The following is a 15,390-nucleotide window of genomic DNA, read 5'->3' as shown; positions in this document are numbered from 1 at the left end:
TCCAATTTTGAAATTGCAAAGGACTTGATACTTTTCCAGATAGAGACTGTGCCTAAGACTCATTTCCTGACTGCCGTCTTCTTGATCAGATGGGGCCAGAGCCTCTGACTGCGTTACTCCTACTGATGATTGAGCACCTCTATTCCCCGCCGCGAGGGGCACGAACTCCCAGGTCAGAGACTTCCTGGCAATGAGGGAAATATCAATATATTGAACAGTTGTTCTGTGATGCTTTCTGCTGAAAGATCTTGATCAAAAGGGGAAATGTGGACAGAGATAACAAAATGGAGTAACATTATCAAGACTTCTAAAACGGAGCTGGGAGGCCATTAAAGAAATGGGGCTCATGCACGCACACCACGTCTCTACCCAGAGGGAATGTAGCTTTTGAACTGTGCTCCTCTGTTGTCATCTGGACCCTCTCTCAAGAAATATGCTTACTCTCATAGAAAACAACTTTCTGCCTTAGAGATGGCCTTAGCAACCAATCACTTATAGCCTAAAATTAACCTTTGTTTCCAGCACCAATCACAAATCTCGCAAAACGACCTGTGTAATTTATTTCTTCTTGCCTTTATAAACCCTTGCCTCCCTGTCCTCCTCAGAACACATTTTGGGTTTCTGCCTGAATCTGTGTCTTGTGAGTTGCAATTCTAATTGCCCAAACAAATATCTGCTATGTGAATTGTAGTGAATTTTTCCTTAATGGCCATCTCATAGTTCTAGAGGCCATGAGTCCCAGGTCAAGGTGTGGGAGGGTTGATTTCTGGTGAGGCCTCTCTTCCTGGCTTGCAGAGGGCTGCCTTCTTGCTGTGTCCTCACATGGGGGGAGGGGGAGAGGGCAAGCTTTCTGGTGCTTCTTCTTATAAGGATACTAATCCTATCAGATCAGGGTGCCACCCTTATGATGTCATTAAACCTTAATTACTTCCTATCTCCAAATACAGTCACATTGGGGTTAGGGCTTCAACATATGATGTTTTGGGGGGGGGAAAATCGGTCAATAGCACCCTCCTTCCTCAGGGCTCCAGGCACACCATGCATAAAACTGAATTGTAGGCTGTTATCACATTGTGTTTTTAAGTACTATTTATTTTTCTGATTCTAAAAGTAACACATATTTAGAGTAGGAAATGTGGAAAATGCAGAAAAACATAAACAAAATAAAAATACATAAACCCAAATCCCAGAGATAAACATTATTAATATGCCAGTGGTTTTTTAGTCTTTTTCTTCTGAGTATATACATTCAGACATGTTTTTTTACACGATTTGGATCAAATAACATGCTTTTCTTTTTGGTAACAGCTTTCTTGAGACATAACTCACATACCATACAATTCACCCATTTAAAGTGGTGGAGAACCCAATGGTGTTTAGTGTATTCACAGAGTTGTGCAACCATCACCACAATCAATTTTAGAACATTTTTATCCTCCCCAAAAGAAACCCGTGCCCTTTAGCTGTCAACCTCCAATCCCTCCCCTCTCCCCAGCCCTAGGCAACATGTAATCTAACTTTCTGTCTTTGTGGATTTGCCTGTCTTGGACATTTTGTATAAACAGAATCCTACAATGTGGTCTTTCATGACTGACGTCTTTCACTCAGCAGACTGTTTCCAGGTTCACCCGTGTTGTATGGGACACATTCCTCCCGCTACATGATCCATTCCTGCAGCAGCCTGCTACTCCTTTCTTTTCTCTATTAAACAGCCATATTGAGAGACAATTCACATGCCATACAATTCACCTATTTAAAGTAGATAATTCGATTTCTTTTACTACATTCATGGATTTGTGCAACCATTACCATAATCAATTTTAGAACGTTTTCGTCACCCCAAATTTCACTCCTATCGTGTTCCATTGTATGGGTGCACCACAGCATTCATCCACTCATCAGCTGGTGGACATCTGCACCTTGTGGACATTATGAAGAATGTTGCTATGAGCATCTGTGTACAAGTGTTGGTGTGGACGTATGTTTTCACTTCTCCAGGAGTGGAACTGTGGGTCATATGGTCACCTCCATGTTTACCCTTCTGAGGACCTGCCAGGCAAACCACGTGAATTTTTTATCTGGATTTTATCACTTTATTAATCATGTGCATTTTCACAAATTCTTAAATGTTCTTTGAACATTTGGCTTTAATGTTTGCAGAGTTCCAAATCTTAGTTAACTAATCCCTTGTTATCCAGCTTTTAGATTATTTCTAATTTTCAGATTATAAACAGCATTTCAGTGAACATCTTTGGACATCAATCTTTTTCTGCCTCTCTGGTTATTTCTGTAGAGCAAAATAGACCATTGGGTCAAAGGGAACAGGCAGTTTTAAGGCTCTTGGTGCATAATGATACATTACCTTAAGAAAGCGTTGCATCAGTTTGCATTCTCACACGTTGAGTTTGGGAATGCCAGTTGCACACCACCTTATATTTTCATTGTCTCCTGAGGTCACCAGGGCAGGCACTTTGGGCATCTTTGACCCCGTGCTCACCTCAATGTGTAGCACATTATACGAGTTCGTGTTACACAAATGAGTGAGAGCAGAGGAAGGCAGTGCAGGGACCGTGGGAGCCGAGGAGGGTACAGGTGTCGGAGTCATCATGAAGGCTGGCTCTGTAGGACTTACTCCCTGGTTGACATGTGGACTCAGTGCAGACTCAGGTGCTAACAAGGCATGGCGATGCCCAGAACCCTCCATGTGGAAGTTGAAGTGGCCAATGGCAGGTAAGGAAGCCACTCCACAGTCATTTAGGGGCAGACACTGGTGAGGACGGTCTGAAGACGGGCAGCAACTCTGTTTTGTACTCCACTCTGCAGGCAGCAGTCTTCATGCAAAGCCCTGGGATAATGACCTTCACTGAGCTGGTGAGGTCATCAAACTCTCTGCTCACCTGGAATCCTGAGGAGAAACCCAGCACAAGGCAGCACATTGTCACTTTCTGAGAACTTGACTTCTTTTACTTACACACACAGGGTCTCGAAGAAGCTCCTCAGGACAGCTTCTCTCCTCTGGATGATGATGTCATTACTCCCCAAACTATTACAATAGAGAAGGAGAGGGGCTCAAGGGGCTTCTGGGGGTCTGCTCTATTTCTTGATCTGGGGGCTGGTTACATAGGTCTATGCTGTTTGTGAAAATTCACCAGGACCTGTCCTTAATCCAGGTGCACTTTTCAGCATAAATGTTGTTCCTCAACTAAAAATGGAAACCAGAGAGGTTGGGGGACGAGAACTAGCACTGAGTCTTTCTCTGCACAGGCCCTTTCCGTGGGGTCTGTCATCTCATCCGGTCTCACAGTGACCCTGTCTGGTAGGTACGAGCCCCGTTTCACACAAACACAAGGCTGAGTCCTGGGAAGGGATTTACATGGACTGCAAGGATTCAGACGTATTCTCCTTAAAGCTGAGGATACAATCCGGGCTCAGCAGATTAGACTAATGATAGCAGTGAAGGAACAGGAAATAGAACATTGTGCCTAGACTAGTGCTGATCTCTGATTCAGAATTCAAGACCCAACATTGATGGATCAGGATTTGGTCCCAGGCCTGTCTGACTCCAAACCCCACGGGATTTCCATTACACTAAAGCTTCTGATAATAACCACACATCATATTGAATCAGTATGTATTGTTGCAGGACAATTTCATACGTCACTCCATTGGTTTTAGAATGATAGAGTCCATGCTGACAGGCATTCTCAGAGCAGAGGGAACACGGTCAAGGCAAGCTCACCTCTGCCTGTGGAGCCGTAGAGACGAGGCAGGTAGAAGGAAACAAGGACCTTCAGCACCAGGTGTCCCAAGCCTGAGGGCTGAACTGTGAAAACACATCTCTGGAGAGGCTTTGACTCAAGTCTGGTTGGAAATAAATCAGGGTGAGAATAAGCAGTGATACGGGGCTAGACTTTCTTTTAATAATTTGTATTTGGGGATTCTCTGCTTGACGTTTAACTGCCTTAAAAAATAACATTTTTTCTACATTAAAAAGGCAAAAAAGAGTGAAAAGGGGTCCTGATCTCCCTCACAGCCACACAAGGGAGTCTTCCAGCCCCACAATCCACCTGCAGGCAGGACAGGCCGGGGGGAGGGGCCGCCTTGCAAGGGCTGAAACTGCAAATCCAAACATCAGAGAACAGTGAGCACCGTGCCCCTGAGTCAGCTGTTCTCTCTCAGCCAATGAAGAGCCAGGCAGGGGTCTGAGGTGAGACCAGGGCGGTACCCCAGTCAGGAGCAGGATTGGAGCTGGGGGGCATCATGACCCACATTCAGGCCTGGGCTGGAACGTGGACTTGGCTACGCCATGGATCTGGGCAGGGCACTCTAATTCTCTAATTCCCACTTTCTCCCTTTAAATGGTCCCTCACGGGGCTGTTGAGAGAATCCAAGGTGGGGCTTATGAAAATCTCCTACAGAGAAATCCAGCAGTTCCAGGGCAGACACTGGGCTCTCCTGGACAGACCTGAGAACACCAAAGCAGCCTGCACTTCGCCTGGGATTCCTGGACACCTAAGAAACACACACGTGCACACTGAGAACTGCTCAGCCCCGGGAGGGAGGCCAGGAGAGCAGTGTGAGAGGAAGGAGGGATTCCTCATCTCTGGTGACATGGCCGAGGACGGCCCCACTGTCTCTGCTCAGAAGGAATCTCCATGGACACAATGCCCTGGGTGAGGCTGCAGGGCCAGGGAGAGCGGAGGGGAGTGAGTGCTGGCTGAGTGCCCACCCAGTGCCAGCTGTGCTGGGGACAAAGGTACAGACACACGAGACACACCCATGCCCATAAAGAGATCACCCAGTGGGGGAGGAGAGGAAAAGGAACATCATAAAAATGCAGTGTCATAAGTGCAATAGAGAGTGTGCCCCAGCTCTCCTGGAGTAAAGGTCGGATGGGGACAGAGCCCCCGAGCTGAGCTCCACAGGTGAGGTGGGCGGAGCCCGGCATTTCAGCAAGAGGAGCAGCAGGAGCAAAGCAGAGGTGAGAACCCGCCCCGTGTGCACGGAGAATCCCAGGCAGCTGGGAGTCAGAGGATGGGTTTCAAAGCGGGAGAGAAGAGGGCGGTTGGCAGAACCCGGATCCTGAGGAAATGCTGTGAATGACACACTACTAAGCTTGGATTTATCCAGAAGGAAGCTGCTGATGGGCTTAGAAGAGGGAGCGCAGGGGCGGGTTTCTGATTTAGAAAGATCACCTGGGAGCAGGTGGGAAGGAAAGCCCAAGAGGAGAAAGCAGCAGGACCATAGGACTGGGGGAGGGGAAGTGAGAAGGGGGAGCAGGCAGCCCGGGCACGCTGCAGGAGGTGAGATGGAGGAAGGAAGATGTGGGAAAGAGAGGGAGGGGCGAGCACTGGGCCCCAGCTTCTGAAGGGAAGGAGTCCCCTGGCCAAGAGGCAGCCCTTAGAGGGAGACAATGCCTTCAGGTCGGACCCTCAGAATCCGATGTGCCTATGGGCCATCTGGGGGACTGTCTGCCAGGGGGCTGGAAATGGGGATCCAGAGGTTAAGAGAGAATATGTGTTGCAGCCAAGGGCAGGAGAGGTGTGAGCCTCAGGCTGGAGATGGGGGTGCTGTAGGGGGCTCCTCTGCCAGTTGAGGGAACTGAGGGCCAGGCAGGGCTGGATCCCCTGGAGCTGGTGGTTCTGTCCTCTGAGCACATGCTGTTGGCACAGTGGTCCTCGTGGACCAGCTCCACCCTCAATCACACCCTCCCTTCTCTGTCTTTGGCTCTCAGCCCTGCTCAGCAGCTCCCTCCCCACTGGCAACCCTGGAGGAAGGAACCTCTGTTGTGCACTCAAGGCCTCAGGTAGGTCTGAGCCTGGGTCCAGCAAGGCCAGAGGAAGAGCAGGGGAGAAGATGAAGGGGAAGCAAGGGTGCCCTGGCCATCTTCAGCAGAGCAGCACCCAGTGGGCTGAGAAGGAGGAAGGGCAGCTGGGAGGGAAGGAGGGAGGGGGAGGAGTCTGCAGAAGGGCATGGGCCAGGCCAGATGGGTGAGTGAATGACAAAAGGAAGAAGTGGTCACAAGAAGAAGCCAGGAGGGCCCCACACCATTGGCGCTCTGGAACCTGTGTCCCCTGCTGCCACTGGGGTGGGGAGATGTGACAGAGGAGGGATCTGTGTGGACAGGCACAGGCAGGTCTGTGTGGGGCCTCGCCCATCTGACTAGCACTCCCAACAAGAATCCTCAGTGTCTGGGTGACCCGGAGGCCCAGGCCCAGGCTCAGGGCTCCCAACGCGGAGATGCGGTTGTTGCTGCAACAGAAAGACACGTGCGTGGTGCTGCCTTGCACACAGATCTCCCCAGGGTCCCAGCTGGAGCTGCTGGTGCATCCACCGGGTCAAGCTTCACATTCCAGCCTCCACACACACCCTGGGGACCCCTGGGCAGGTCAGTGAGTAAAAGCTGGATAATGACTCTGCTTCATCAGAGGCTCCCAGTGTTCAGGGAGATCCCCCAGCAAACACGCCTAGAGCGTCCCTCCCCTGGTGGAGACCAGCAGCTGCTCCCTGGCCCTCAGAGCTCAGCAGCTGCTCCCACATGTTCTGCCCCAGCTGGTACCCTCTACCTATCACCATGACAGCATCTGTTCTGGAAAACCCCCCAGCTCCCTCCCCACGTCCTCTCCACCTCCTCCTCCTCCCCCTCCTCCTCCCCCTCCTCCCCCTCCTCCTCCTCCTGCTGGACCTGAGCTCCAGGCCTCAGCACCGCTCTTGGCCACTTTGTCTTAGAGCCAGTCCCACTTCTCTCTGACTTCTGAGACCCCAGCTCTGGCCTCGAATTTCAGCATCTCTCGTGGCCTCTTCTGGCCTTGGCTCCTTCCGTGGGGAGCAAAGCTGGGCAAGATTGCAACGGGCAGGCCCTGCCCCCTCTGGCAGCCCATCATCTGTGGGGCCTCTGCCTCTTTCCTCTCCCTCGGGCTTGTGGCCCCTCTCTGGTGACCTGCTGAGGATTGGGACCCTGCCTGGGCCTGGAGGGGCAGCTCCCACACAGCAGGCCCCCAGCAGCCACATGCTGCACCAGGCTCTCTGAAGATGCTTCACACGTACGTGTACGATTCCCAGCCCCCCGCCTGTGCAGTGGGAATTATGAGCCCCAGTGTTTGAATGATGAACTCAAGTGAGAAGGACGGAGCTGGGCACTCTCGGATTGTGGCTCAGGACCAATCATGGGTAGAGTGTGGTAGGTTTGGGAACTAAAGTGGTGAAGAGCAGCAAGATCACAGAGCCCGTGGTCCTTGGGGTGCTATGGAACCAAAGACTGTGACATGGGGGATACCCCATGCTCCTCACCTCATATTGAGTTCCTCCAACACCTTGTCGATCTTAAGTGCCTCACCCACCGTGGCGGCTCCAGGATCTCCAAAGCCATTGTATGAGGTGTCCAGAACTCTCAGGAAGATGTTTGCCTGGCATGCAAAAGAGCGAAGCCATAGGACCACATGTGACAGCGGAGAAAGTCAGGGGCCACAGCCTCAGAGCTCAGGAGGCCCGAGGTGGAAAGAGCATGGACACAGTGTGGAAGGGCAGAGTCCAGGTGAGAGTCTTGTGGCTTGGATGGTGGTGAGCAGTGGAGCTGGTCCCCTGGAAGCACAGTGGAGAGAGGGTGTGGATGTGAATGACGCTCAGAGCCCGGGGGGCTGCCAGGTGGCAGCAGGTGCCAGAGACACAGCGATCAGGCCCCATGCCCACTTGGGGGCCTCTCAAGGGCAGGGACCCTGAGGCACAGAGCTGCCCAGGGGCCCAGGGGGCTCCAGTGAAGGGCTGTTGGGGGACTGTGATGGGGAGAAGGGTGGAGCTTGTGGATGTGCTGGGAAGACAGAGCCCGACCTGCCACCTTGTGGACAGGACCCTGGGTCAGCCCCTGTCAGAGGGCACGGCAGTGGCTCCTGTTCCTCGAGGAGGACCTACCAAGGGAGGTGGCACCAGGACCACTGCAGGCCCCTGTGACCCTGGCAGGGGCGGGAGCCACCCGTTCCCGAGGCCTACAAGCCACAACCTGCAAGGGAGTAGGTGGGCTGTTGAGAGTGTGCCAGGACCCCAGGGTGCCAGGGTGTCATCTCAGGAAGCATCTGCATATGCCCAACAGCGAGCATGTGTCACCAGACTGCACCATGTCCCCACCAGCCTAGTGTCTATGATGTCTGGGGAAGGTGTGCGACAGTCAGCTTCGGACCCCTCAGTAAGTGACGTGAGAGTAGGCACAGGGAGACAGAACACTGTCCTCATTAAGTGGACTGGGAACATTAAAGTCACTTGAACCATTCTTTAAGCTCTGCTGAAAAGATCAAAGGTTCATTTCTGAAGAGCTACAGAGATGGGGACTTGGCACCTGGGAGACCTGCCCCCAAAATACAGGCCAGTGGGGCTGACGGGCGGGGGCCTCATACCTGCAGTCCCCTGGCAAAGGCCAAGGCTCCTGGCCCTCGAAGGTGATTCCAGCTCATGTTAAGCTCAGTGAGTCCAACTGTAACAGTTAGATCTTAGGTTAGCATGAGGGAAGCCACGTTAGGGAAAGGAAGCAATATTGTGACTATGACTCTGACTCACTAGTCTCTGTGAATACATTCTAGCCTACCTGTAGGCTAGATGATTAAGCACCTTTTGCTTTTGCAAAATACATGATCTGCTAGTTCTATGATGCTTGCTTACATATATCTCCCAGCTGTGATAAGCGTAACTTTGTTCTCTGAGTTCCCCAGGAATACGATGACCTCCAGAAATAAAAACTCTGCATTGGTAGCCACCACAAATGACAGAAGAAAGAAACAATAAGGTGCCTGGAAGGCCATCACACTGGTTGGTTGATGTCCCTAGACCCCCTCATTACCTGCCCATTTCCCCTATATAACTGTCTCAAGATTCTGTATGACTTTAAGATGGTTCTTTAGGACACTATTCTTCCATCTTCCAATTATGCTAGCTAATCATATATACTTTTCTTTCTCAACCACTGACTCATTTGCAATTGATTGGCACCAGATTGTAGTGAGCAGAACGAGCCCATTTTTGCTCGGTTACACTGTGTTGTCTGCCAGAGCTGGTCCAAGCATCTCCGCTTCAGAAACACCAAGAGACCTTCTCATTCACTGTTTATTAATTCAAAAAATGATACTGATGCCTGCTGTGTGCCAGGGTCTCTGCTGGGCATGAGGGTCATGGAGCTGAACCCAACATGGGCCTGCCTTGCCTTCAAGGATTTCGCATTTAGTGGGGGAGACATAAATACGAAATAATGTGATGTGAGCTATTCTAGACTACAAACAGGGAGGCGTGGGAGTAGAGTGGGGGCTAACCCTACCTGAGGGGAGGTGATCAGGAAAGTGAGGACAGAGGAGATAACCTTGAAGACTGAGGGACTCCCCATGCACGTGTGCATGCACAATGGAGAGCATACACAGGAAAGAGTGAATTTGTGCAGGCCGAGGGAGGATGGGGCACTTGTGGAAATGCCACAGGCCTGGCACTGGCAGCAGAGTCGGGGGAAGACAGTGAAATGAGGTAGGAGCCCTGGGCACTTGAGAGATGTTAAGAGCCTTGAATGCTAGGACAAGGGCCTTGGGCACCACCCTATTGGGGGTGAGGAGGCAGGGAGGGCTTTAGGAAGTGACAACACTGGATTCCTTAGCGGTGGGTGTAGGGGATGGACTGGGGTGGGCAGTGGCAGAGATGAGAGGCCAGGGGACTGTTGGGAGGTGTGTGCCATAGTCTATAGGCAAGAAGTGACAAGGTCAGTGCAGCTGTGGTGGAGGGGAGGCAGGGGTGGTAGAGAAAGGAAAGTGGGGCCCTGTGGGGTTAAGAAACCCTGAGAGATACTCAACATGTAAAATGGGCAGCAGCCTCACCCACCCACCCTGCTCTCCATTCTGTCAGCACTCAGCCAGTCTGGCCTGCGTCCAGTTCTCAGAAGTGCTGGGACCAAAGTGCCTCCGGGCTGTCCCACGTGTGGAACTGTTGACCCCTTTCTTCACCTGGCTAATAGCTCCTTATCCTTCTAACCTGGGGTCACGGGGTCAGGAAGGCTTGCCCGCCTGGTTGTTCTGGGCTGCCTTAGGCCCCATGTCCACTGTGATTACATCCTTCCAGGCTCTGACCATTAGACATCTCTGCCTGGCCAGTCTCTCTGAGGAGTCCCTCAGGGATCTGAATTTGACCCCTCTGCATGGTCCCAGCACCAAGCACAGGTCTAGTAAGGGTAGTCTGAAGAAATGCACAGAAGAAAACAGATGCACTGACTGAGCAGGATGCTCAGCCAGCCAGCTAGACCAGAACAGGCTTGGCAGACACTTTCAGCACCGTGGAGAGCTCCCTGCAAGGCGGGGAGGCCCCTGTGCTGCCTCCCTGAGAACAGGGCTCCAGACTCCACCCCCAGCGCTGGGTCTGACCCCCGCAGGTTCTCAGATAGGGGTACTTTCCTCCTCCTCAGACACTTCCAGGGCTGGGAGGAGAGAGCAGTGGTCTCCCACTTTGTAGCGAAGCCCCTTCTTTGCTGAACAGCTAGAAGGTGAGAAGGTTCTACAGGCAGGAATCAGCCTCTTGTAGATCCAATGCTTGGTCTTCATGACCCCTGCAGACAACCTATGTGGCAGGTGCTACAATCGCCGTGGGTCAGGTGGGGAGACTGAGCCCCAAGCTCCTTCTCTCTCCAGGGAGTCAGGCCCACCCATAGATCCCCACCTGGGGAATCAAAATGGCCCTGCTGAATCTGTCCTTTTCCACGATGAAGACCACCCCCTCCTGTATTTGTGCAGCCTCCACAGAGCCTTAGCCCCCAGCCCCCTTTCTCCTGACTGCCTCTCTGGTGCTCGCCCTCTGACCGTGCAGGCCCAGAGGGACACCTATAGTGGCTTTGTTGAAAGTCTGAAATGAGCTTCTCTTTTAATTTCACCTACTTCCCATAATAATTTTCTTAGAAGGTAAACTGGCTCTGTAGCAGTTAGATTCTAGGGCTGATTCTTACAGGCCAAGGCTGTTGCCACCCCATGCGCTCTAAGCAGTCTGACACAGAGCAGTGACTCCCAAAATTTCTCAATCAGAAAAATCTCCTGGGGCACCAGCTAAGATGCAGATGCACAGGCCTCCCCACCAAGAGTCTGGTTCAGCAGGTCCAAGGCCCAGGAATCTCTATTCATAACCCACGGTCCAAAGTGATTCTTATAATTGATTGGAGTGGTTGAGGACAGCCAGGTAGAACTGCACGTACCTTGCAAAGCAGACTGCCCGTGCAAAGGCCCTGGGGCGTGAGAGAAAGTGGTGAACTCAGGGAATCCCACTGTTGTCCTCCACAGACTTAGAATAAAATCTTTATGCCTTTTGCCATGATTTGTAGCCCTGCAGCCCCCTGTCATCTCTCCACCCCACAGCCTGGCCACTCTGCCCTGGCCCAATAGCCCAGTCACACTGGTGTCCATCAGTCTGAGAAACAGACGTGCATGTTCACAGTTCCTCTGCTTGAAATGTGCTCCCTCTGGTCTTGCAGTGGCTGATTCCTCCCCACCCTGCACATTTCAGCTTCAATGTCACATCCTCACAGAGGCCACCCTGGCCACCCATCTAAGCTGGGATCCCCATTCTTCTCTAGAATCATGCCATTTGTTTCTTTTGTAGCACCAATAATTGTGGAGAATGACCTTGTTGATGTGTGTTCCCTGAGGCCAGGGCCTCTGTTGTGTTCATGCTGGGTCCCTAGTGACTAAATCAGCGCCCAGCACAGGGAGCGGGGAGCAATGAGATGTCCAGGGGATGGAGTAAGAGTTCTGTGTGGGAGGAGTGGGGAAGGGGCAGGCTGAAGTGGGACGTGGGGAGAGGGGACAGAGCATGGATGCTCAGAGTGGTCCTGCCAACCTCCACCCACCCCTGCCCCAGGACGACAGGCCCCATGGTGGCCCATGCCGGATGGCACCTGCTTGGTCACTCAGCTGGTTATAGCTCAGGTCCAGGGACTTCAGGCCCGTGTGGGCCAGCAGGAGTTCAGCAAGGTACTGGGGCCCCTGCTCCTCCAGGCCATTCCCTGCCAGCTGTACCCTCTGCATGGCCAGGTTCACTGTGAGGGTGGCACACACAGCCTGGGCGCCCACGGCTCCCAGCTGGTTCTCTGACAGTTCCACATCTGGGGGCCAGCACCCCAGTCAGTGGGATCCAAAGTCAGACACCACCCTCCTCCACCCTCCTCCATCCCCCAAACCTCCAGGCCTGAGGCAGTGGAAGGGGCTTTGCAGGCAGACTGTCCTGGGGCTGCATGGCAACTCTGCAACCCATCGGCTGGATACCCCACCCCCTCCCCATGTGTCCACGAGCTTCTTTGTCAAGGGGTTACACCACCTCCTTTGTGGTGCTGTGGAGGATGCTGTGATGGGGCTGCAGCCCCCCCCCCCCAACTGATGACTCGTGCCTGGCAGCAATATAACCCCCACAGAAGCCCTCACAGCTGCATCTCTGTGGACTGGCAACAACAGCCCAAGGGGCCCTGCACAGAGCACTGACACGGGCCAGACTCTGCTGAGCTTTTAATGCTCATCACAGTCTCCCAGGCTAAGTGGTATTGTTGGCCCATTTCAGAGATTGGAAACAGGTTCAGCGAGGTTGAGCTGCTTGCCCAGGGTCACCCTGCTCTTCCCTGGCAGAGGAGGCATTTGGATCCAGCTCCACCAAACTACCCCCAGTCCTCCCTCCTCTCGCACAGCCAGCCCCCGTCTCTCTTGATGAAGGACTCTCCCCCTGCAGTCAGGCATTGGGAGGCCACCATCTGCAGGGGGTGCTGCCCAGCAGAGGAGGAGGTAGAGGGGTGAGGCGGGTCAGGAAGGGACTGGCATCCAGCCTCGGGTGCACCACAGAGGGTCTAACTCCACCCACACCCACCCCACCCTATAATGAGGCCCCTCCCCCAGCAACACCAGCAGGTCCAGGGGCAGAAGGCCTGGCTGCAGGGGGCCCACACCCCTCAGGAGAGGGAAGACTCAAATCTGCCCACCTGTCCCAGGCTTGGCACCTCCCACAGATGCTGCTGCTTTTGCTCAGGGCACCTGCCAGGGCCTCCGCGCCGGCCCCACAGAGCCCATTGTCCCTAATCAAGCCACTTGACATCGGGATTGGAGGTCAATGCAGAAGCCAGAGCCCGGGACCCCTGGGACTGAGGGGCCTGAGAGGCCTGGTCCTTCCCAGAGCTGAAGGCCCCACACATAGCTGGTCACTACCCGGGCTCCTGTTGCCAGGGCTGAGCCCGCTCGATGCCCTCCAACAGGCAGGCCCTCCCCTTCCCACATGCCCAGGGGACTCCTGCTTTTTCTTCTAGGCTCCACCAGACCTCCTGGGGCCATCCCTGACCCCCCAGTGCATTAGGGTCCCCTGCAGGCTCCCCAGCCCTTACACTGATCTCCATCAGAGCCTGGATGCCATCTGTGCCCCAGATGTGGAGGATGGGACACACCTGGCACAGAGCAAGGCTGGCGAACGTGTGGGGTGGGCTCAGGGAGGGCCACTCCCATGGCTGCTGCCTCCCAGGTTCCCACTCCAAGCCTGGCCCAGGGTCCCTCCAGGGGTACCTGGGGCCCCAGGCCGTGACACCGCAGGTTCAGCTCTGGGGTGCTTCCCTGGTGCAGGAAGCAGGAGGCAGGCATGACGCTGTGGGCCAGGCAAGACCTCAGGTGGAGGGTGTCCTTGACCAGTTCTCCGAGCCCATAGGTGCCTGATAGAGACGAGGGTCCATGTGGCCCCCACCCCAGGCACAGCCGCCTGCCTCATCCCCTGCCCTGTCACTACCCAGCCTGTTTCCCTCTGGAGGCATTTCTTCCTGTGCTAGCAGGGACTCCTGCCCCATATACAGATGGGGACATCGAGGCTCAGAGAAAGCAAATCCTTTCCCCAAAGTCACACAGCGAGTAGTAGCTGTTCCCGGCAGAGCCAGGCTTAGGACCTCGCCTGTCTGACACCAAAGTGCGTGCTGTGTCTTTTCCATGGTATCGCAGACCACATATGTTCTATGAACATTTTATAGGGAAAAACCCTGAAGTAATCCTAAGTACTATACATCCATCAGCTTAGTTTCTCCTGTGGGTTGGGAAAACACAGCCCTCATCCTGTTTCAGGAAGGGGTGGGACAGCCCTTCGTAGATGGTTTGTCTAGGTTTCTGCATTTTAACATCATTCTGGAAGGGGGTTCTGAGGATGGAACAAATGATGCTGCCAAGAGCATTTTGGTGAGGACCTGGGCTGGAGGGGCCGCCGGCTGTCCTGAAGGGGTCCCACGGAGGGATGCACTCTTTGCTGAACAGAGGTTCCCTGCCGCCTCAGCCCCAGCCTGCACCCACCACCCCTGCCTAGAACCCACAAGGTGAGGAGACAGGCCTGAAGCCCCTGCCTGGGACACCTGTCTTCAGGTCAGAGTCTGAATACGAATCTGAAGCCCCCTCAGTCTCTGGGACCCCTGCAGGACGCCCAGTGGCCAAGGCCACCTCTTTCTCCCACTCTTCAGACCTCTCGAAGGGACCTCTCATCGTTCCGCCCAGTTCGCAGTGGCGGGCACTGAGGCTGGGACTGAGCTAGGCCCCTCCTAGAGCGCATCCAGGGGTGTTAGCGCACCCACCGGCTGCATGGACCGATCTAATGTGGCGTGCGGTGAACGGGCACCCACAGCAGCCAGTAGAGACGCGCTCCCCAGGGGCAGTCGCCGGGCAACCCCGTGCTGTTCGTCTTGCGGAAACCACCACGGGCCCGCATTGCCCTTGAGCCTGCTGCTGGCCAGGGCGCAGAAGGGCGCGCGCCTGGTGGGCGCTTGTTCCCCCTGCCGTCCCATGTGGGTCCAGCATTACTCCGCTTCCGGGGACTGGGGAGCGTGCCTGACTCCAGAGCTGGGCTTTAGTCCCTGCGCCTGGGTGGGGCAGCTCTGCCTGGCATCGCACAGGAGGGCCTGGGAACCTCGCAGAGCCAGCCAGCCTCCTCTCTGGACCAGAGTTCCGCTCCCACTCTCTGGTTCCCAGTTCTCTCTCAGGCTCCAGCGTCGCATATGCGGCTCCCTCCTCCAGGAACATTCCTCCCCAGCTGTGCTTGTAGAACTTCAGAATCTGCAGGTATCAGCTCAGAGGTCCCTTCCTCCTGAAGCTTTCCTTGGTCCCTCCTCTAGGCCGCTGTGATCCCCATGCCACCCTCTCAAAGTACCTATAACAGCTGTCATCCCCTCATCCCCCAAGAAGTGAGGTCAAAGGGCAGGGGAGAGGGGCTGCTCCTCTCTGAGCCCCAGGGCCAGGCAGAGGGAGTCTGGAGAGGAAGGGAGGCCCAGGGCAGCTGGGGGTGGGGACTGAGCCCAGGGCGGGGTTGGGGCTGGGTCCTGCCCCCAGTGGCAGTGTCCCTTTACCAGCTGCTGGCCTGGCCTCGCCTGGGCTCCTGCTTTACCTCCTG

At 54.3% G+C, this 15,390-nt stretch overlaps 1 protein-coding gene across 1 annotated transcript; it reads right to left on the bottom strand.

Moving 5' to 3' along the window:
* Positions 1-1,191: 1,191 nt before the first annotated feature.
* Positions 1,192-14,489, bottom strand: LOC147912418 (uncharacterized). Its single transcript, XM_087423572.1, is given in 13 exon segments — positions 1,192-2,905; positions 3,740-3,905; positions 4,330-4,512; positions 6,177-6,252; positions 7,291-7,406; positions 8,388-8,464; positions 9,011-9,055; positions 11,900-12,106; positions 12,316-12,318; positions 12,993-13,063; positions 13,065-13,120; positions 13,539-13,732; positions 14,363-14,489. Coding segments are annotated over 13 exon segments (1,476 nt in total). The 3' UTR covers positions 1,192-2,750.
* Positions 14,490-15,390: the final 901 nt, after the last annotated feature.

The sequence above is a fragment of the Ceratotherium simum genome, chromosome 35 (genome assembly GCF_057802395.1).
Source record: "Ceratotherium simum simum isolate JZ-2026a chromosome 35, ASM5780239v1, whole genome shotgun sequence".
Taxonomy (NCBI): domain Eukaryota; kingdom Metazoa; phylum Chordata; class Mammalia; order Perissodactyla; family Rhinocerotidae; genus Ceratotherium; species Ceratotherium simum.
This window is presented reverse-complemented; position numbering and strand designations above follow the sequence as displayed.